This window comes from Aotus nancymaae, unplaced genomic scaffold (assembly GCF_030222135.1).
Source record: "Aotus nancymaae isolate 86718 unplaced genomic scaffold, 86718_ANA_hifiasm-v0.15.2.pri h1tg000030l, whole genome shotgun sequence".
Classification (NCBI taxonomy): domain Eukaryota; kingdom Metazoa; phylum Chordata; class Mammalia; order Primates; family Aotidae; genus Aotus; species Aotus nancymaae.
In genome coordinates this window covers 22,022,489-22,045,229 of record NW_026988443.1, presented here as the reverse complement: position 1 = coordinate 22,045,229, position 22,741 = coordinate 22,022,489, and the positions used below count along the sequence as shown (strand labels likewise).

Sequence of the window (22,741 nt, the reverse complement as noted above, 5' to 3'; positions counted from 1 at the left end):
CCCTGCGCAGGGCCCAGGGCCCCCGGCCGCCGCTCCAGCTCGTCGGCGGATTCCGCGGACGCCAGCCCTGTGCACGCCGCCGGCCCTGCCGGCGCCTACCACTCAGCGTCAGCTGAATCCGTGGACGAGATTCCCGTGTCGCAGACGCGCCTGGGCAGCGCCGCTCTGGCCGCCCCACGGGGCCGGGGCCGAGAGCTGGGGCTGGCGCTGCAGGCGCGTGCGCCTGCCGTTTTCGTGAGCCCGAGCAGCGGCGAACTGGGGGCGCCAGGCGGCCGGGAGGCCGGTCTGGCTTAGCTGGGCCGAGAGGCCGGAGGGCCGAGGAGGAGCGGCCGGCCCGACTCTCTATGCAACACCCCACCCTTATCGCACCGAGTGCACTTTAGGGGCCCCAGTGGCCAGCGGGATTGGCCTCCCATCCCCACGACTCAGCAATACCCGCCCCACTGGTCGTGATGCTCCAATAAATTTTTTTATGCTTTTACGGACGTCGTGCTTACTTTCTTAATGGCAGGGGCCATGGGCCATCCAGAAGCCCGACCCCGGCCAATCGACCGGGGGCGGGGAAGGGGTCTGTATACAGTAGGTGGCCAACCAAGCTGCCCTGTGGAGGTGCTCAGGTGTGGCTCGTGGTTAGGGGCTTGTGGTTAGGAAAAGCCTTGGAAGGCGGCCTGGAGGGGGTTTTCCTTAAAGATGGGCTTTGCACTGGGAGACCAAGACAAAGCAGCAGCGGGCGCTGAGGCTGCGAAGCCGCAGCGAAGTGGCGGCGAAAGGAGGGGGCCGACCCCGAAGGTCCGGGCAGCAGGGCCGCCGTCGAGTGTCAGCATCCTGGGGCTGGGCGAGAACGATTCGCTGGTGGGGAGTCTCCTCCCTCCCCAGTGCTCCGGGCTCTGAATCCTACCCAGGAGAGCGCGGGAGTTGTGGCCTGGGGATGCCACCCATTCAGTGGATAGCAGTGCTCTAGAGCCAACTGTAAGACCCCTGTCACAGAGGGAGGGTTCCTTCCCGATTCTCCAACCCCCACCAATCCCCCTCCCCCGCTCCAGCTCCTCGACGGCCTCTGGTTGGCTCTCTGGGGAGCTGGATCTCCCCTGGAGATTGGGGCCGCTTTGAGCTTTAGGCAGATCCCAGGATGGGAGGCAGTTTCCGCGGGGGTCGTTGGGGGTGGCTGTCCGAGGACGCCCCGAACTGCAGAGTGCTGGTCTCGTCGCAGTGAGGACCAAGGAGTTGCCCGGGCGGGGGGGGAGGGGCGGGATGCGGCTCTCGGAGCGGTGCGGAGAGGGCGGGGCCTCGTGGGCGGGGCCGGTATGACCTTGGTCACTCTCCCGCGGAGACAGCCTCGGGGGTGGGACTCGCCGTCTCTATGGAGACCGAGAAACAGGGGATAATACGGCGGAGCCACCCGGGCTGCAGTCCCACCCGGGAGCCGGCAGGGAGCGGAGCTGCGGAGCCGCCTGGTCTCGCGCGTCCATCAGTCCATTCCTGCGTCCTTCTGTCCATCTGAACACGCACCTCAGGAGCAGCCGCGAGGTAGAAGCCCATAGGATAGCCAGATGCCGACCACTTCAATCAGTATCCTGCACGTTGAGGTTTGGGGGGGAGCAGCCTGGAAAGGGTCCCAACCTCGGGCGGTCCCAGCCGAGGAGCCAGCTGAGCGGCCCTGCCCTGGCCCCAGGCATTCCACCTCGCAGCCCCCACCTCCTGGTCCGGCTGATTGATGACTCCAGCTGTCCCAGTGGGAGCGGGACGGGTGGCCCCAGTTCATGGGTGTGGCCACTCCATCCATGGCCTGCAGACCCATGGGGCTGCGGCCTGCACCCCAGCGCCACCTGACTGTGCTGAGATGACCAAGAATCCATCTTCCCACGGACAGGAGTGAGCACTGCACGCAGGATCCTCCCAGTGCTTGGGGCAAGCACCCTGTGGCATCCAAGCTCCCCTGGACATTACCTTTGGTGAACCAAGTTCAGGTCTTCGGTTCCCTAGCAGGAGGTTACACCCAGGGAAAGGGAAGGAGAGTGCAGTGTGGACTGGGGTTGTGGTGCTGCAAAGGCACCTGTAACATAGGAGCCACTGGTGCTCACAGTCCCAGAAACTGCCACTTAGGGATGCGGGAGTGTGGTAACTGGGGAGGAGTTTTCAGTGTCAAGGCCAGTGGTGGCGGAAGATGGGGCAGCTGGGCGCAGCCCAGGCTGTGGTCACTGGAGGCCCTAGTGTAAAAGGCAGAGCTAGAAGATGGTTGCTGAGACTGAGCGGGTGGTCAGGAGGTGGCAGTGGAGGGGGTGTGTGGTCGGGGGTTGGGATCTTTTTGCACAGGGGATCTCTGAATAGTATGTGGGAGTCTCATAATGTCAGTGTGTGGATGTGGACTGGGGCCTTCAGTGCAGGACTGAGGGTGTGGCCAGAGTGCTACAGGTGTGGGGACAAAGGGGTGCTGAGGGTCAGGGCACCTTGATAAAGGGCTGTGGGTATTGGAGGGGGTGAGTGGCTGAGGCTGTGGTTGGGAGTCTTAGGAAGGGATGCAGTTTGTGGCCAGGGGCCTCAGCCCCAGGGCTGCAGGTGTGGGGATGGAGGAGGCTGGTGTGCAGGCTCAGGGTGTGGCCAGGGGCCTGCAGCAGAGGGCTGTGGGTGTGGGGAGCACTTTAGTGCAGGGCTGTGGGTATTACTGGGGTTGGTGCAGGCTTGTTTGTATATATGTGGGGGGCTGGAGGCTGAGGGCTGTGGCTGTGGGTGTGAGGATGGAGGAGGCTGCAGTGCAAGGCTGAAGGTGTGGCCAGGGGTACAAGGCCCAGGGCGTGACAGGCTAGAGCTGAGTGCACAGGGTCACTGGGAATGTGTGGCTGAGATCAGGGCGTGGCCAGGGGCCTCAGTGGAGGGCTGTGGTGTAGACATGAGGAAGTGTGTTTCAGCCACATCCCCACTTGCCAGCACAAATCCTGGGGTTTGTAACTCTACAGCCCCCACCTCAACTAGCCCCTAACCTCCTGTTCCCCCAAAAGTCCACAGTGGGAGGTTACAGCCCCAGTGGGTGGCGAGGGGCCAGGAAGCCACGGTTATGCCCCAGGCACAGGGAGTGCTGGCGTGCCCCACCCGTGGCTCCAGATCCCCAGCCCAGCCCAGCCCAGCCCAGCCCAGCCCCTCAGCACTGGGAGCTTCTCCCTGAGCCGCCCTGACACCATCCTGCCCTTAGCAACATTCTCCAAGCAGCACTACCCTCCCTTAGCAACCGTCTCCAGGCTTCACAAACTGTGGCCAGGCCAGCCCCAAGCTCCCGCTCCCCTCATGTTTTTGTTTAATAGCAAATAGTAACAAGGCCCTGCTGGGCCAGCTGCACCCCTGCCCAAGGCATGCACCCCTGACCAGACTGGCTCTTGCTGGGTCCTCATGACCGTCTCAGAGATGCCATCCTCATTAAATGCCTGTCCGACCAGCAGCCTGGCCTGGCCCCAACCCAGCTTGGCGTGGAGCTTCCAGGGAGGGGGCCTGCTCTGCCACCCTCACTTCCACCCAAGCAGGCCTTGTGCCAGGGCCAGACAAAGCCAGGGCCCCAGCTGCTGCCCTCACAGTCTTTCTGGACAGTGCCACTCTGTTCCCAGCCTGCTGCGGGCATCATGATTTCATCTGCTGAACCCTGCTCAGAGCCAGGGCTGGCATTAGTGACAAGACCGTGCCTCCCGGGGATCTTCCTCAGGGTTCTGAGGCCCAGGGCGAGAGTGATTGGCCCCTCTCCCCAGGCAGCTCCAACTCCAACTGTCTGTAGCAGAACCTGCCCAGGTCTTGCAAGTTTGGGGTAGAGGCCAGGATGTTCTGGGCTTGGGGGAGGGGAAGGGCAGCTTGGCTGGGAGGTGACCCAGGTGGGTCTCTACAGGGTGGTATGGCAGCGAGCACAGACATCGCTGGACTGGAGGAGAGTTTCCGCAAGTTTGCCATCCATGGCGACCCCAAGGCCAGTGGGCAAGAGATGAATGGCAAGAACTGGGCCAAGCTGTGCAAGGACTGCAAGGTGGCTGATGGAAAGGCTGTGACAGGGACTGATGTGGACATCGTCTTCTCCAAAGTCAAGTGAGCCCCAGGCAGCCCCTGCTTCTCATGTTCCCAGGGGGTAGGGAACTGGGCGGGGCTGGAACCAGGGAGGACATAGAGAAGGGGTTAGGGAAATACCATGATCACAAAGATCATTCTTCCAGGGCAAGCCTTACTATTGCCCTCCAGAGGTGCTGACTCCTGAGATTTCCCCAAATGTGGGAAAGAAACTCAATTGCATAAATTGTGGTGGCGGGGACTGTGTTTGTGCTTTCCCCAGGGGGAAAAAAAGGGGAACACTCATGATGCCCACATGCCTGGCAGGGGGAAGTCTGCTCGGGTCATCAACTATGAGGAGTTCAAGAAGGCCCTGGAAGAGCTGGCAACCAAGCGATTCAAGGGGAAGAGCAAGGAGGAGGCCTTCGATGCCATCTGCCAGCTGGTGGCAGGCAAAGAGCCAGCCAATGTGGGCGTCACTGTAAGTGCCCTGCTGGTCTCGGGTGGCCATGAAATGGGGTGTGGGGAATCTTGACTGTCGGTGGGAAGGGCTGGGCTCCCTCACCAGGTGTCCCTGGGGAAACTCTGTCCAAACAGAAAGCAAAAACAGGGGGTGCTGTGGACCGGCTGACAGACACCAGCAGGTACACGGGCTCCCACAAGGAGCGCTTTGACGAGAGCGGCAAGGGCAAGGGCATTGCGGGACGGCAGGACATCCTGGACGACAGTGGCTATGTGAGCGCCTACAAGAACGCAGGCACCTATGACACCAAAGTGAAGAAGTGAGGCTTGGGAAGACCATCCCCCCAAGTGTGGCTGCTCCTGCCAGAGGCTCAGGCCTGGATCTAAGGGGCACATGGAGCAAGAGAGCCTGGTCCCCTCCCTGCTGGACCTGCCACCCAGAGCTTCCTGCCTAGTCCCACTGGGCCAGCCCACCAGGCCTCTGACCCAGGCTGCTCTGCAGCGCCTTCCTCCTCCTTTTCCCACCCCAACTTCTGTCCTCCTGGGGACAGTCTATGCCTGTAGCCTCACGACCCCAACCCAACCCTGGGCATGGCTAACCCCTGCCTGCTTGCCTCATATTTAAGCTGCTGCTCTGGCCAAGTGCCTAATTCTAACCCAGACCTCAATAAAGACAACTTTTGTACCAATATGACCTGGTTGACGATGATGGGGGTAATGATATTCACACCCGAGTGATCTGCTCAGTGTCATCACCCTGCTGCATGCCACACACTGCTAATGTCTCCCCTTCCCCTGGCAATCCTGCCCAGAAAAAGGGACACATAAGTTCCCTTCTGTTAGCACAGAGCCGTTCTGTCTGAGGAGACTCCTGAGTTAAGTCCAAAGCCTTTTAGCTGGGCCTGACATCCAAGCTTGCCTTCCTGTGATCAGTGCCTTGGGTTTGGAGACTCGGCCCGCTCTCCACTTTCACAGCAGGAGCCGACTCCGCCTGGGCCAAGCCTTGGCAGAGGCCCCAGAGCCAGGCTTCAACTCTCAGCCTGTGAACAGGGGCTACCAAGGCAAGTCATTTTGGGCTCTGGCTCAGAATATCAGAAAAGTCAGGGCCAGGCAGAACCTTAGAGAGTAGCTCATCTGACTCTGTAATTTTATAGTTGAGGAAACGCCCAGAGAGTGGAGGGGGCTTCTGCAGAGTGGAGGGGGCTTCTGCAGACTAGAGGCCAGACTCTTTCTAGTAAGCAAGCCCCAGCACTGACTTCCAAAACTGGGACTGGCTGACTGGTGATGGGGCTTGGCACCCAACACCAGCCTGTGGTGGGAGGCAGGGCATCTGTCAGTGAAGGGGCCTCCTCTTTGATCCACTCCCATCTGTTCCACATCCCTGGTGGGGGAAGGGGAGGCCTCTCTGGTCCTGAGGATGCCTGGGCATTTCCAGATCATCTCACCAAGGCGCTGGGTGTTTGACAGAGCTATTCCCAAGCCAAGGCTTTCGGGCCACCTCTCCTTCCTTCCTTGCTGTGACAATGGGGCTGGATGGGACTTGAGGGCCTATCCAGGAGAGAGTAGCTCCCAAAGGGGTTAGAAAAGGCGTAAAAGGCCCAGTTCCCAAATGCCTGCTTTCCCCACCCAGATCACAAGACAAAGCAGCACCATTGTTTATCCTCTCATCCCACAGGCTGTTGCGGGGTGGTCCTGCACAGGTGGCCTCACATCCCTGGAGCCCAGCTTACCTTAGGGACAGGGTATAGCAGAATAGTGTGGCTGGAGACAGGGATGTCAGGCGGGAATCAGCAGGCAGTAGGTGGGCACCTGGCCACAGCAGAGCCTTGCCTTGCAGTGCAGCTCCTCCTGACCTGGCTGACCACTTCTTGAGTGGCCCAGGGAAGAGCTTCAGGGACCTTCAGGCAGACCCTCCCACCAGCAAATGTTAAGAGGTAGAATGGAAGACGTTTAATGAAAAAAAAAATGCAGAGGAACAATTCCTCTAGCCTTGGAGAATTTGTTTGAATTGCAAGCTTTACTTAAAATGAGCGTAAAAGGAGTGAAAACCAAACCCTCTGGCTTTCACCAAAACAGCTTCACAGGGAAGCAATTTAATTGTGTTCCAAATTGGGCCAGGCTCCCACTATTCCACTGCAGGTGACAGTACCATCCAATGGTAGAGGGACCAGCAGCTCCTCCATTACTGTGACTGGCAGTGTGGCTTGGAGGAACACAGAGAGAATGATTGAGCCCCCAAACCCCACCTCATAGGAGTAAACCCCCCTCTTCCTGAAATGCCGTTAGGGAATTCAAATGCCTGAGGGAATTCAAAGCCCACTCAGGGCCAGGAGGACCCTAAGACCAAATGGGTCTAGGATAATCTGGCACGTGGCAGTGGCCTAGCGATGCCACTGCTCCTCCCCTAGCAGTGTCCTTGTGGTCGAAAGCTTTGGATACCATTGCTGGTAAAATCAGGCTGGACAAAGGAGAGGTTAGGATTGGAGGGATGGAGCATTTAAAAACCTGCTCTGTCCTGAAATACCACAGGGGGAAAAAATAATTTTAAAAAATTAAAAAAAGTAAAAACCTGCTCTGTATGGTTGGGGAAGTCCCAACCTGAGAGTGGCTCTGCCCCTCCCTCTGGGCACAGAACCTCCCTGAGGACCAGTCTCTTGTTTACTTTCTGGTGGTAGTGCCAGGCCTAGGCTGTGGGATTCTGCTCCATGTGTTTTCTGCTTGTTTCAAGGGTCCTCTGCTCTCCATGTGGAGTCCAGTTAGCCCCGCAGGGTGACAGCTCTTTGGCTTTCTCCTTGACATCGCAACCCCTACCCCTGCCCTCTAGACCAAGTGCCATACAGGGAAAAATCAGAAACACAGAGGGCTTCCCCAGGAGTGGCCAGCAACCCTAGCAGGTGCCTGGCCTGGGGCAAGGTCAGCCACTTTCAATGACAATGGAAAATGGGGTGGAGAGTGGCTCAGGCTGGGCCAGGCTCTTTGTTCCCCTTTAGAGGTGTCATGTGCAGATTTTGGGGCTGGCACCATCAACTGTTCATGGGGAAGCAGGAAGGGCTAGGGTGTAGGAAAGCAGTGCATTATTCCTCCCCACCCCCTGGTATGTCCATTAGGTTGGCCTGTACACTGGGTTGGGACCCTGAAATATGGCAACTCAGGGATGCAAGGCCACTGGCTGACACTCCCCTACCTGGGCAAGATGATTTGGCTGTCTCTCAGTGAGACAAAGATAGGCCCAGGAGAGTGGCAGCGGGGGTGCAGGGAGGCTGCTCTTACTGATGTTTCCACAGAGCGCAAGCTTGCTCTACCTCCCTCAGAGCCTTGCAGCTCAAAGAAACCTCTGGCTCCTCTGTACAAGCTGCTTTTGGGAAGCCACTTAAAATCTAGAAGTCTGTGGATTTATAATAAGTTAGAAACTTGTGACAGTCATGTCTCATTAGAATGGTGGTGGCGCTCCTTCCCTGCACAGCATGAAATCAGGGGTGCAAATAATTATCTAATCCTTCCACCTGTCTCTGTCTCTGAGGTGGTCCTGAAGGTGAAGAGAAGTACCACGTGGCATTAGTTGAAAATCCTTCACCTTCTACATACTCTCTGGTGACATTAGTGCTCTGGGAGGCCACTGAAGCAGAAACATATTTAGAACTACTTGCATCATCTTTCCCCATTGATTTTTTAAATGCCCAATCAGGATTAAAAGTACAGAGCACCCACATGTAAACTGGATGCTGAGCCCAAAGCTCAGTATTCAGAAGTGGCATATCTAGTGTGGCCTGCCTCTGCCTCCTCTCTGGGCTGCCTGGCTCCCTTTTGGTCCTCCCCTACTTCACACCATGGTCAACCCATTCTCATAAAGAAAGCTGCTTCTTTTTTTTTTTGGAGACAGGGTTTTGCTCTGTTGCCAGCCTGGAGTGTAGTGGTGCAATCATAGCTTACTGCAGCCTTGAACTTTTGAACTCAAGCGATCCTTGTGCCTCAACCTCCCTAGTAGTTGGGCCCACAGGCATGCACCACCACACCTGGCTAACTTTAAAATGTTTTTTTTATAGAGATGGGGTCTAACTTGCTTTGCAAAATGATTTTAAAAAAAGGAAAAAAAAAAGAGATGGGGTCTACCTATGTTACCTAGGCTGGTCTCAAACTCCTGGTCTCAAGCTATCCTTCCACCTCCATCTCCCTTAGTACTGGGATTACAGGCAGGAGGCCCTGTGCCTGGTCCTGAGAAAGCTTCTCAAACCCAGTCCGTCACTCCTCTGCCTTCCCAATCTAAAATCTTCAAGGAGTGGTGCAACCTTGCTCCTGCTTACTTCCTCTCAGCCCCTCAGCTCCCTGAAGAAACCACGTCCCTTCCCATTTCCCGGCCTTCTCACGCGCTGCTGCTTTCTGCAGCTTCTCCCCATTGCTGTCACCCTCAGCCACATGCTTTGCCTGGTAACCTCTTCATGTCTCCCCCTTCATGAAAGATCACTTGCTCTGGGGACATTCTTATGACATTACACCTCTTCCATGCCCCACATTTCTGTCCCTGCCCCACTACCCCCTGGGGGGGTTCCAGACTCTTCTATGTGCTCTGTATCCCCTCTACCTGCTACCGTTCTTACTCATTCTTCAGCTTCCATTCAAACAAGCCTTACTGATGCCCTCTCCAATCCTATAGTGGGCATTATTCACTCTTTCTCCCTCTTCAGGGCATCTCTGGGCTTTTGTTTAGACCTATTTGGTACCAATCCCAAGCTTTGGGCCCCATCACATGAGTTTTTGCTTTTTTCCTTAACTAAATAGTTGGCTGCTCCAGGGCAGACACCAGATGTTGTCAGCTTTTCACCATGGCAGGAGGTAATCAAACCCTGTTTGATGAATCTGGCGGATGTTCTTTTTTAACTTTCTACCACACAGTTGCAAATGACACAGGGGAAAAATGTCTAGTGTTTTTTTCCCTTTCAACATTTTCAGCCAAATGTCTCTATGCAATGTCTATACAATAGCTGGGACCAAGTGCCAACTATTTCTGTGGGCAGAAGGAAAGAATGACTCAATAGGAGGAGATAAATAAAAAGTGGGACCGATACAATCTAATTGGAATACATTTCTTTCTTAATCTTTGTGAGTACATACACCATACTGGTGGCAATGGTGGTGAGAGCCTCTGTGTGGACAAGGGAAGCTGTGGTGTGAGTTCCATGCTAGCTCCATAAGCCAGGCTCTGGGGTAGCATCCGAGACGCTCTGTATTAGATACTGACCGGTGTCATGTGCCACTGGTGAGGAGGAAGACAACGTGCTTTTCCCAAAGGGTGATGATCTCCCCAGATGATGACCCTTCTCAGGAGGCAGGAGCGCTTTCCCGGAATAACCTTTTGGCTCCTTATTCAGCTGCTGCAGCAGATACTCATTAGTTACCACCAGGGATCTGAGGTCCGAGGGAAAAAGGCAGTCATGAAATCATAAAAGCAAGAGAGATACCATGCAGACCCAAAATGTTTCCCAAAGACAAATGTGAAATGAAGTCATATCTTTAAATAGAAAGAACTGTCCAATTTATGATTATTTTAAAAGCAGACCTACAGTTTCTTCATTACAATTCTGTTTGATTATGTTCCGGACTTACTGAAGCAATCACACATTTCCCATTTTATTTATAGCTAGTGGTTGTTATGTTCTCTCCAAAGCACTTTGATGATGAGGTAAGTAGAAGCCCTGGGTCACTGGCACCTGATCAGGCCTCCAATTTCTACCCCAAATCGTAACACCTATTTCTAATCTATCCTGCCACTGCAATTCACTAATGGTGCTAGTCATGAGTGTATTGAACTCTGCATTACCATCTAATTTTTTTTTTGAGACGAGTTTTGCTTTTGTTGCCCAGGCTGGAGTACAATGCGGATCTCGGCTCACTGCAACCTCTGCCTCCCAGATTCAAGCAATTCTCCTGCCTCAACCTCCCAAGTAGCTGGGATTACAGGCATGTGCCACCATACCCAGATAATTTTGTATTTTTAGTAGAGACAGGGTTACACCATGTTGGCCAGGTTGGTCTCAAACTCCGGACCTCAAGTGATCCACCTGCCTTGGCCTCCCAAAGTGTGAGATTACAGGTGTGAGCCACCACACCCGGTCTGTATTATCATCTAATGTAAAAAGCCATCCACACACTATAGTACCATTTTTAACAGCAAAATATGCTAACCTAAATGTCCATTTATAGAGGACTAATTAAATGAATGGTATATCATCCACACAACTGAGCACTATGCAACTAGAAAAAGGAATGAGAACTAACTCTATACACCACTATGAATGGATTTCATAAAATGTTAAAGCAACACTGTGTCTTCTTATGTAATAATGGGGAAATACAAATATACACTCCTACAATAGAAGGATACAAATATACACACCTACAATAGAAGGATAGTGGGAGGGAAGGAAAGGATAGCAAAGACAGGTAAGGAAGCTAGATTTTTCTGGATTTCTCTTATAGAGTTGACATTGGGACTGTGTAAATGTTTTACATAATTATGAAAACAAGATTAAATCAAAATTATTTTTTAAATTTCATAAGAATCAGAAGCAAAATAAAACAAAAGAACCTGTGGTTTAACACACATAAGGATTATTTCTGTTTAATTTAAAAGAGGGTATTTTGACTGTACATCAGTAAAGCAATATATCCTAATGTTTTCAAAGTGTGGTCTCCAGACCAGCAGCAACAGCATCACCCAGAAGCTAAGTAGAAATGCAAATGTTCAGTTCCCAACCCAGACCTGCTGACTCAGAAACCGTGGGGTGAGGCCCAGCAATCTGCATTTCAACACGTACTTCGAGTTAATTCCAAGTTTGAGCACCATATTATGCTATTCTGTTTACTTCTGTAATGTTTGAAATAATTATAATGAAAAGCTTTTCAGAACAATCCAGAATGGTTCTGGGTCTAATCCTCTGAATATAAAGCTAACCAAATGAAAATCAGGAAGTGAAGTTGGAGGTTGAAGGTTTGGGGATGGAGTGCAGTGAAAGTCCTCATAAGTTATCGGCAAGCCAAAATCTCAAGGCCTTCTCTAAATGTAGCCATAGTCTTGAGGTGTCTTCTGATTTTTTTGCCTGGCTTGTATCCTGGGGGTGCTGTTCTTTAAGGGCTGATGCTGTTGAGCTCCTCTGAAGGAAACGCATACTTCGGGTTCTTTCCCTATCACTCCCTGTCAAGTGGTCTTGAAGTCTTATGTGACCGATAGCAGGCATTTTCCAGAGGAGCCAGATGGCTGATTTTAGGGGTATATACTGACCTCCCAAAAAAGTTAGCTGACCCAAACAAAGGTCCCATCAGATCCAGTGAGAAGCTAATTATCAAGGTGTTGCAACCCACCAACACTAGCAAAGACAATTAGTCCCTGGTGTGTCCTGGGAAGCAGTAATTTTTATAATCCCTGAGCTAACAGGCCAGATACAGGAGGTTTATACACAGAATGGAGTTAATTTGCAAAGTGCATAGATATTAACTTTCCAGGTAAAACAAAGGAGACAAAAGGAGTGAATATCTGCTTCTAGAAGCAAGCTAGATAGACCCTCTCCTACCTCTGACTTTCATGGAGAATGGCAACTGTCTCCTCCAGCTTTTTCAGCTGGGCAAGCTCCTGGTTCAGGCAAGCCACCTGCATGGTCAGCTGTTGGTTTTTGTGCAGAAGATCATCTACACAGGGCACAGTAGCCAGGGGTGAAAAGGATTCCAAGCTGCTAGTCTTTGAGCAGAATATAAGTATTCAGATGGACATCTTGAGAATTGGGGGCCCCATGGCACCAAACTTCACACTCCATTCACCATTCTCTTACTTGGAGACAGGAGATCCGGTAGCAAGAATACAGGGTTTGGCAACAGATCTGAATTAAAATTCAGCCCTTAATATTGCACGTGTTAGTTCATTTTTCTGACTTTCATTAGAGCTAATAACCTTGCCACTTAGCGCTGTTATGAGGATTAAATGAGACATCTACCCTCACTTAGCATAGGCAGTCAATAGATAGTCTCACTCTGTATTCTCCATTTTAGTTTGTTTTGTACATCCTTCACTTCCTATGTAGTATATGAAAACATCTAGAATAGTGTCAGACACATAGTAATAACTCAATTAATACTTGTAGAAACTTAAATTGTGTCTAAGACACTCATACCTAACTTCCCCAATATGCTACCATTACCTGCAATAATAAGGTAGGTAAGAGAACAGGGACTCTGGTTGTAATGATGTCAATCTTCTATAATAGTGCTTCTTAAACATTTTTTTTCTTCTGAGATGGAGTTTTTCTCTTGTTGCCCAGGCTGGAGTGCAATAGCATGATCTCGGCTCACTGTAACCTCTGCCTCCCAGGTTCAAGTGATTCTCCTGCCTCAGCCTCCCAAGAAGCTGGGATTATAGGCGTGTGCCACCACACCCACCTAATTTTGTATTTTTAATAGAGATGGGGTTTCATCATGTTGGCCAGGCTGGTCTCGAGACCTCAGGGGATCCGCCCACCTTGGCCTCCCAAAGTGCTGAGATTACAGACGTGAACCACCGCGCCTAGCCTTAAACTTTATTTTGCTTACAAGTCACCTGGGGATCTTGCCAAAAATAGGTTTTAATTCACTAGGTCTGAGGTGAGGCCCCACTTGTTTAGCAAGCTCCCAGGTGATGCTAAAGTGGATCACATCTTGAGTAGGAGGGTTCCAGAAAGTTGAAAACAAGGCTGCAAAAGCTTGTTTATCACCAGTTAGCCAAAATACTATACTGGGCCTCCTGGCTGAATGAAAGTAAGAATCTAGTGGATAAATACCTACTTTTAATTTCAAAGTAGATAAGTGGAGACTGATATCTTGATTATTCGAGCTTGTGAGTATCAGATACTGCTGAGATTTATTTATTTATTTAGTGCTGAGATTTAACAATGGAAATTCAGTGCTTCCATATCAGAACTTCAAAATCAAGTTCTTCGTATAAACCCATATACCCATAATTTGCTTAGGGGTGCTGAGCTAGTCTGTCAAGGGCAAACTTTATCTAAAATACTGGCCTAAACTATACTGATAATAAAGTAGTACAATCAAGACTTAAATAGGATGTTATTTTTCACTTATCATAATGGCAAATTTTGAAAAAATGCCCAGTGTTGTTGGCAGGATGGAGTGAAGGGGCATTCAAGTACACTGCTGAGGTGAGTGTAAATTGAAACAACTTTCTTGGGAGTTATTTACGTAACAAAAACCTCAAAAATATCCCATTCTTTGACCCACTAATTCTACTTCTAGGACTGTCTCCCAGGAAAATAGTCTGAAATGTACCAAAGATTTCTGTATATAGACATTAATAGCAGCATTATTTATAATAGCATAAATATTAGCTATTAGGACTCTCAGCTCCATCAAAAGGGAAGAACATTAATCTCAGAAAAGCATTTTGATTCTAGGGTCTTTTCCTGCACTTCAGGTCTTTCTTTTGAATGTTTAGAAATTATTTTATTATTTTAATTTGTTCTTTCATTCTCTACAAGAGCTAGTGAAGGAATATAAATTATTTAAAATCATTTATATTCTAAATATTATATAACCATTATAATTAATGGTAGCTTTATAACAGCAAACATTAAAAACAACTCTATAGAGACTAAATAGATATGGTATATTGTTGTGATATTGTAGAAATGCCTATACTATGAAATATAATAACATTAGGATGTAGAAATCAGGTCTGTGATTACTTGGGTCAACAGCAGGTGAAACTGACTGCACAAAGGTATGAAGAAATTTTCTAGCAATGTTCTGTATTTTGATTGAGATCAAACTTAAATTGTGTGCATCTAATTGTATGTAAATGGTTTTTTAAAACCAGGACACAGTTTTATTATTTATTATTATTTTTTGAGAGGAGTCTTGTTCTGTTGTCCAGGCTGGAGTGCTCGGCTCACTGCAACCTCTGCCTCCCGGGTTCAAGCAATTCTCCTATCTCAGCCTCATGAGTAGCTGGGATTACAGGCACCTGTCACTATGCCCGGCTAAGTTTTGTATTTTTAGTAGAGACAGGGTTTCACCATGTTGGCCAGGCTGGTCTTGGCCTGAGTTCAAGTGATCCACCTGCCTTGGCCTCCCAAAATGCTGAGATTACAGGCGTGAGCCACCGCACCTGGCCTATTTTTATTTTTATTTTCTTGAGACAGGGTCTCTCTTTCACCCAGGCCAGACTGCAGTGGTGTGATCAAGACTTACTCTAACCTTGAACTGCTGGGCTCAAATGATCCTTCTGCCTCAGCCTCTTTGGCTCTATAGGTGCACACCAGTGCCTGGCTAATTTCTTATTTTTTATAGGGATGGGATCTCACTATGTTTCCCAGACTGGTCTTGAGCTCCTGGACTCAAGCAATCCTCCCGCCTTGTCCTCCCAAAGTGCTGGGATTGCAGGTGTGAGTCACTGCACCTGCCCAGCCACAATTTTAAATTTGGAGTTAAAAATATACAGAGAGGTAAGGTAGAAGAAAATATACCGAAAACACTAATGGAAGTTATTGCTGGATCATGGGGTTATATTTTCCTTGTATTTTCCAAACTTTCTACAAGGAACATGTCCTTACTGCTTAATCACAAAAACATGTGTCATTCTCAAAATTAATGGCAATAGTAACAACATTTGTACATGCTTTCCACTGACAAGAGCTTCATCTGGTAACTCAAGCCACCTGCATTACAATTCTCTGAGGCAAGATGATTGTTTCTGTTAACTGCCAGGAAAACTGATGACCAAGTAGGCCAAAGGCAGCCACATGAGCTAGCATGATGAAGGTTACTAAATGGGTCATCTATAAACAAACAGTTGTCTTGAGAGGTCCCATCTATCACGGCTTTCCTCAACTTACCATAAGTATGTGACTGTTGGCCACTCACAATTGAGATGCCAGCACCTTCCTCCAACTGTTGAATTTTTTCTGACAAAATGAGGTTTTCCTCCAGCACTCTGACCAGTTTTTGCTTCAAACTTTCCTTTATATCAGAAAACAAAACACAAGTACATTAAGAATCTGACATTCTAGGCCAGGTGCGGTGACTCACCCCTGTCATCCTAGCACTTTGGGAGGCCAAGGCTGGTGGATTACCTGAGCTCAGGAGTTCAAGATCAGCCTGGGCAACAGGGTGAAACCCAGTCTCTACTAAAATATGAAAAAATTAGCCAGATGTGCCAGTGTGTGCCTGTAATCCCAGCTACTTAGGAGGCTGAGACAGGAGAATAGCTTGAACCTGGGAGGTGAAGGTTGCAGTGAGCCAAGATAGTGCCACTGTACTCCAGCCTGGGTGACAGAGTGAGATTCCATCTCATAAAAAAAAAAAAATCTGGCATTCTAAAGCATGTATATAGAACTGAAAGCTCTTTACCTCTATTTAGTGATAAACTGAATGGAAGTCAGTATCTCTTTCTCACTAAAATTTTAATTTATTGGTAAATACAACTCAAATGCAGTAAACAAATTTATCACATGGACTAGCAATCTTTCTTATGAGTTATCTACTACTTTTGCAGAACAAATGGTCATTTTGACAAGGAGCCAGCATTCTTAGTCAACTATCTAAAGTTTCTAGAACTGAACTTGGTGTCTGAAAATCCTTTAATGTTAAGAAAAGCAGCCGGGTGCAGTGGCTCACACCTGTAATCTCAGCAGTTTGGGAGGCCAAGGTGGGTGGATCACCTAAGGCAGGAGTTCAAGACCACCCTGCCCAACATGGTGAAACCCCATCCCCACTAAAAATACAAAAGTTAGCCAGGTGTGGTGGCAGGCACCTGCAATCCCAGCTACTCGGGAGGCTGAGGCAGGGAGAATGGTTTGAACCCAGGAGGCAGAGGTTACAGTGAACCAAGATGGCACCACTGCACTCCAGCCTGGGTGACAGAGTGAGACTCTGCCTCACCACCCCCTCAAAAAAAAAAAAAAAGGAAAGAAAAGAGAACAAAGCATGGGCATATGTCCTTCTTCCTCTCCTAGAGCCAGTAGGCTGATGCTCTAGAATGGACCCTGGCTCGTGGTTCAGGGCTCTCAGCTTCATTAGAAGGGAGGAAAAATAATCCCAGATACATTTGCTGGGATCAAACCAGAACCTTCAAGAATATGATCCTAAACATTTCCACTCTAGGGTGTTTCGGAATTTTTGTTTGTTTGTTTCTTCTCATTTCGAGTCTTTCTTTAGAATTTTTGGATTAGGGTTAGAATGAGGGAGTCATCCCTGCAGAATCTCCAAGTTGTCCCTGTCCTAGCAAGTTTTGTATTCCTGCTATGCCCACACTTTTTCCATGTATTGGTTAGGTGTTCGTGGTGATGCTGATCATTAGGGCACAGAGATGTTCTTGTCCTGCTGCTCTGTTGTTTTCTAAAGGAATATGAGAGGGGCATACCATGTCATTAGGGACCAGCTGCCCAGCCTCCTTCAGTTCAACCTCCCTCCTGCAGAAGGCTTTCGTCGTGTCTTCAGGATGTGAGCGACACCTCGACTGAGAAGGAGCCGGGAATACCAAAGACAGAGGCAAATCTCAGGAAGGACCTGCCAAAAATTCAGGATGGGCACATGGGCCAATCTTAAAAGCTAAAGCACAGCATTCCCAGTGAGTAACTACCAGCTCTCTGGATCAAGTAGGGTAATCTAATATCTCCTTTTTACCAGAATTTAGTAAGTGACTGAGAGAGGTGTTTTTAAGAGGACAAGAAATTATAGGCCAGGCACAGTGGCTCACACCTATAATCCCAGCACTTTGGGAGGCCAAGGCGAGCATGGATCACCTGAAGTCGGGAGTTTGAGACCAGCCTGACCAATATGGAGAAACCCGTCTCTACTAAAAGAAAAAAAAAAAAAATTAGCCATGCATGGTGGTGGGCACCTGTAATCCCAGCTACTCAAGAGGCTGAGGCAGGAGAATTACTTGAATCTGGGAGGTGGAGGTTGCAGTGAGCCAAGATCGTACCACTGCACTCCAGCCTGGGCAACAAGAATGAAACTGTCTCAAAGAGAAAGAAAGAAAGATAGAAATTATATCCTATGGAGAAATATCAGCAGCCCCTTGTGAGTGCATGATTTCTTAGTCATTGATTCGTGGCCCTGGGGATAATTTCCTACAAAATGGAAGCAATAGGTCAACATGGGAAAGAAAATAACTGTGTTAGGATTTCCTCTTCTGTATGTCCCTTTAGACTTTTTTTTTTCTAAGGTAGAGTCTCGCCCTGTCACCAGGCTGCAATCTCAGCTCACTGCAATCTCCATCTCCTGGGTTCAAGCCATTCTCCTGCCTCAGCCTCCAAGTAGCTGAAATTACAGGTGCACACCATCACACCCACCTAATTTTTGTATTTTTAGCAGAGACAGGGTTTCACCATGTTGGCCAGGATGGTCTTGATCTCCTGACCTCATGATCTGCTCACCTCGGCCTCCCAAAGTGTTGGGATTACAGGTGTGAGCCACTGTGCCCAGCCTAGACTTTTTTTGTGCTGTTTTTTTCCCCACCAAAAAATGCTAACTCTCCTTAATTTTTTTTTCACCAACATTTTTTAAAAGGTTTTTTTCAAACCCAAGAAACTTTCAAGTTTCTAGTTTCCACCTCCACCCCCGAGACAGAGTCTTGCTTTGTTGCCCAGGCTGGAGTGCTATGGCATGATCTTGGCTCACTGCAACCTCTGCCTCCCAGGTTCAAGCAATTCTCCTGCCTCAGCCTCCCGAGTAGCTGGGATTACAGGTGCATACCACCATGCCCAGCTAATTTTTGTATTTTTAGTAGAGACGGGGTTTCACCATCTTGGCCAGGCTGGTCTCGAGCTCCTGACCTTGTGATCCACCCACTTCAGCCTCCCAAAGTGCTGAGATTACAGGCATGAGCCACCGTGCCCGGCCAAGTTTCTAGTTTTTACTTAAACTTTTACCACCACCAAAGGTTCCTTATTCTTCTATTAAATAGCCAGTAAACATGTTAAGGATCAAAAAGAAAACAACAACAAATAAATGCATGAAGCCAACATTTACAAAACTGTTTTCCACCATGTTTCTAAAAAAGAACCCCTAAAGAGAGTCCAGGTCATTTACTCATTTGCGTTTTTCAAATCATAACATTCTAACAGTCATCTCAAAACTCTGATGATCAAACCCAATTTCTGTTGTATTCATTATTGGCACTTTCCCAAGGATCATAAAATCATAGAAAAATTAATATAGTCACTAATTTACACATTTGGTTACTCTATGTATTACCAAAGACTACCAAAAATTCACAGAAGGAACAAAACAATCGTTATAAAACAACTGGAAAAGGTGATGCTTTTTTAAAATAATGAAGAAGAATATGAGAAAAATGCAGACTTGTTAACTATGGTGTCTCTGAGATGTTTCAGGATGCGATCATGAGAACAACTTTCCCTGCAAGTGAAGTGGGCTAAGTGGCTTTTAGCAGAACACAGAGCAGAAGTGAAGTCCAGCTCCTCTCCAGGGACAGAGAATGCATTCACTCACCGAGAAATTTCTTGTTGAGGAGGAAGGAGCCGGAGCCATTCCAGTGCTTATCCACAAGCTCCAGGAGCTGTCTGAGGACAGTGGCCACATGGGGGGTTCCGGCAGAGATTGGGGGACTGTGGTTTCCAGGCAAACCATGCAAACTACCCAGGTCACTAGAGAGAGGCTCAAGAGAAAAAAATAATAATAAGAAGAAAAACAAAACCCCAACCATTTGTCATTCTTACACAATAAGGGAAGTAAGAATTTAGACATTTAGACTTTTTAAAAAGTAAAAAAGATGATTTTATCTTTCAGTTTGGATTTGAATGGCATTTATGCCCAAGACAAAAACATAAGATATTCAAGGATAATTTCAAGGTAACAGTATCTTCTATCACAATTTTTAATAGAAATTTTCAGGCCAGTCACTGTGGCTCATGCCTGTAATCCCAGCACTTTGGGAGGCCGAGGCGGGCAGATCACTTGAGCTCAGGAGTTTGACACCAGCCTGGTCAACATGGTGAATCCCCATCTCTACTAAAAATACAAAAATTAGCCAGGCATGGTAGTGGGCGCCTGTAATTCCAGCTTCTCAGGAGGCTGAGGCAGGAGAATTGCTTGAACCCGGGAGGGGGAGGTTGCAGTGAGCCAAGATTGTGCCACTGCTCTTAAGCCTGGGTGACAGAGCAAGACTATGTCATAAACACACACACACACACACACACACACACACACACAATAATAATAGAAATTTTCAGAAGAAAATTAAAAATTTGTTATTTGACACCTACATCTATGGTTCAATGTTATATAACAGAAAGATTAAATTGCAGAACATTTAAAAAATAGTATTTTATAAAATAAATGGAGTAATATAATAAATTATAACTCAAGTAAGCTTATATTCAATATATTAATATATAATAAACATAAATATTCTATAACATTTTATTTAAGACAGGGTCTCGCGCTGTACCCAGGCTAGAGTGCAGTGGTGTGATCTTGGCACACTGCAGCCTTGAACTCCCGGCTCAAGTGATCCTCCTACTTCAGCTTCCTGAATAGCTGGGACTACAGGTATGCACCACCATGCCTGACAAATTCTATATTTAATTTATTTATTTATTGAGATAGAGTCTCACTCCATTGCCCAGGCTAGACTGCAGTGGCATGATCTGTTTACTGCAACCTCTGCCTCTCAGGTTCAAGCAATTCTCGTGACTCAGTCACCAAAGTAGCTGGGATTACAGGTGTGCACCACCATGCCCAGCTAATTTTTGTATTTTTAGTGGAGATAGGGTTTTGCCATGTTGGCCAGGCTGGTCAAAAACTCCTGGCCTTAAGTGATCTGCCTGCCTAGGCCTTCCAAAGTGCTGGGATTACAGGCATGAGCCACCATGCCTGGTTATTTTTTTGTTGTGTGTGTGTGTGTGTGTGTGTGTGTGTGTGTGTGTGTGGTTGTTGTTGTTTTTTTTTTTTGAGATAGAGTCTTGCTCTGTCACTCAGGCTGGAGTGCAGTGGCCCAATGTTGGCTCACTGCAACCTCTGCCTCCTGGGTTCAAGCGATTCTCCTGCCTTGGCCTCCTGAGTAGCTGGGACTACAGGTACATGCCACCACATCTGGCTAAGTTTTTGTATTTTTAGTAGAGACGTGGTTTTACCATCTTGGTCAGGCTGGTCTCAAACTCCTGACTTCAGGTGATCTGCCTGCCTTGGCCTTCCAAAGTTCTGGGATTACAGGCATGAACCACTGTGCCAGGCCCAGGCCTGCCTTTAAAAAAAAAAGAAAGAAAGAAAAAGAAAACTTAAAAAATGCTCTTTTTGGAAATTTTCTGACTTACACCTTTCAGAAATTAAAGAGTATATTTCTTTTATACTCAGCAGCTTTCTTAAAGCTTTCCATAAAGAGAAAAATAATGTCTAACAGAAAAAAAGAAATAGGAGTTTTTAAGGTCTAGAATAGCACATTGAAATTTTAACATTTACTTATTTATTTATTATTATTGTTTTTTGTAGAGAGAGGGTCTCCTATGTTGCCCAGGCTGGTCTTAAATTCCTGGTTTCAAGTGATCTTCCACCTTGGCCTCCCAAAGCATTGGGATTACAGGTGTTAGCCACAGTATCTAGCCAGATTTTAACAACAGAACATGAAATAGAGGTTAAAAAAATTTCCTAGAGCATGTCTTACTAATATAACATCCCAAATATGCTGTTTCTGGATATTTACTCTAAATACATTAACACACAGTTAGTGCTCTTGTCTGGTAAAATAGGCATGAGGGACTGAGAATAAAAAGAGGCCAAAAAACTAAACAAAACATTACAAGACTGCCCCCTTTGGTGCACAAAAATTATAGCTACTTCCAAAGTTCTGAAAACTGAACAGAAAGTCTTTAAAGAGTAAAAAAACAAAAACCCTGTAAACCCACCCCAGTGTGTAAGATTTCCAACAACTGAAAAATAAGTAACTAGAAATGGCTGTTTTTGACCAAATCTACTGCCTTACAGGGCAGTAAATGATTAATTGACAAATGGTTTCTATGGCAAAGGTTCTTGGGTCCAAGGGAAGAGAGGACCCTAAGAGCTAGGGTTCCTCTAACCACATGCATGGATCTTCCTCATGATGGAAGTAGAGCCTGGAGAAAAATGAACATTAAAACAGACAAGAGAGGAGAGTGGAAGGCATTATCCATGAGGGATGTATGCAAAGGCCGGAGCAAAACTTGTTAAGAACTGATAATGATAAAGTTTTAATGTATGACACTATCATACTATGAGATTTTGTAAAATGAATTATATGTATATTGTTTATGTGGGACAGGTTCTTGATTTTTCTTTTTTTTTTTTTTTTTTGAGACGGAGTTTCGCTCTTGTTACCCAGACTGGAGTGCAATGGCGTGATCTCGGCTCACCGCAATCTCCGCCTCCTGGGTTCAGCCAATTCTCCTGCCTCAGCCTCCTGAGTAGCTGGGATTACAGGCACACGCCACTGTGCCCAGCTAATTTTTTGTATTTTTAGTAGAGACAGGGTTTCACCATGTTGACCAGGATGGTCTTGATCTCTTGACCTCGTGATCCACCCACCTCGGCCTCCCAAAGTGCTGGGATTACAGGCGTGAGCCACCGCGCCCGGCTGGTTCTTGATTTTTCATTCATTCTCTGAACTACTTTCAGCTAAAAATCCCTTGGATAATCTAATTCATCTTCTGCTTGCTGTTACCTTGGGGAAAAAAAATTTAAATCATTTTAACTTCTAGACAGAAAAGCAAAGCAATGCTTTTATTATTATTATTTTTTATGAAACTGAGTCACTCTGGCACCCAGGCTGGAGTGCAGTGGCACAATCTCGGCTCACTACAACCTCTGCCTCCCAGGTTCAAGAGAGTCTCCTGCCTCAGCCTCCTGAGCAGAGTAGCTGGGACTACAGGCGCACGCTACCACACCCAGCTAATTTTTGTATTTTTTTAGTAGAGACAGGGTTTTGCCATGTTGACCTGGCTGGTCTTGAACTCTTAACCTCAGGTGATCTACCCACCCGGCCTCCCAAAGTGCTGGGATTACAGGCACACACTACTGCACCCAGCCTGAAGCAATGCTTTTATACGAACTATTTCAAGTTAGTCATGTGTGGCAGAAGCAAATGTGTAAATATGATGAGACTATAAACATAGATACTACAAAGATCAGTCTTCAGCCGGAAGTAGATCAGGGGCAGTTCTCCCTGTGATAGAAGTGAGAAAATGGCAGGAGTGGAGGAATGACTTTCCCAAGGGCAGAAGACTCAAAA

At 47.9% G+C, this 22,741-nt stretch overlaps 3 protein-coding genes and 1 non-coding gene across 9 annotated transcripts in view; 3 read left to right on the top strand and 1 right to left on the bottom strand.

Annotated features, from left to right (window-relative positions):
• ZDHHC1 (zinc finger DHHC-type containing 1) overlaps positions 1 to 481 on the top strand; it is a 30,711-nt gene extending 30,230 nt beyond the window's left edge. For 4 of the 5 annotated variants that reach the window (XM_064383188.1, XM_064383185.1, XM_021667063.2 and 1 more), the window contains one exon: positions 11 to 481. In XM_064383188.1, coding sequence (XP_064239258.1) covers positions 11 to 294 — 284 coding nt within the window. In that variant the 3' untranslated portion in view covers positions 295 to 481. The remainder of the gene's footprint in view (positions 1 to 10) is intronic. The other variant, XM_012468218.2, reaches the window with a different exon arrangement.
• A 933-nt stretch (positions 482 to 1,414) lies between these two features.
• On the top strand, positions 1,415 to 5,170 carry TPPP3 (tubulin polymerization promoting protein family member 3). Of its 2 annotated transcripts, none has more exons than XM_012468220.3 (4): positions 1,415 to 1,527; positions 3,866 to 4,059; positions 4,345 to 4,498; positions 4,615 to 5,170. In XM_012468220.3, exons 2-4 carry the CDS (start codon positions 3,872 to 3,874, stop codon positions 4,801 to 4,803), a joined length of 531 nt encoding a protein of 176 aa, XP_012323643.1. In that variant the 5' UTR covers positions 1,415 to 1,527; positions 3,866 to 3,871; the 3' UTR covers positions 4,804 to 5,170. The 2 variants fall into 2 exon arrangements, with proteins under 2 accessions (XP_012323643.1, XP_012323642.1); XM_012468219.2 differs by lacking the exon at positions 1,415 to 1,527 and adding an exon at positions 1,567 to 1,586.
• On the top strand, positions 4,135 to 4,300 carry LOC135277333 (U1 spliceosomal RNA). The gene has a single exon (XR_010344948.1). It is a non-coding gene; the product is annotated as a U1 spliceosomal RNA (small nuclear RNA).
• Positions 5,171 to 9,545: 4,375 nt separating the features above from the next.
• The window catches only part of LRRC36 (leucine rich repeat containing 36), a 33,487-nt gene continuing 20,291 nt past the window's right edge, over positions 9,546 to 22,741 (bottom strand). The window contains 5 exon segments of the mRNA XM_064382947.1: positions 9,546 to 9,882; positions 12,045 to 12,159; positions 15,351 to 15,474; positions 16,877 to 17,022; positions 18,973 to 19,138. Coding sequence (XP_064239017.1) covers positions 9,657 to 9,882; positions 12,045 to 12,159; positions 15,351 to 15,474; positions 16,877 to 17,022; positions 18,973 to 19,138 — 777 coding nt within the window. The 3' untranslated portion in view covers positions 9,546 to 9,656.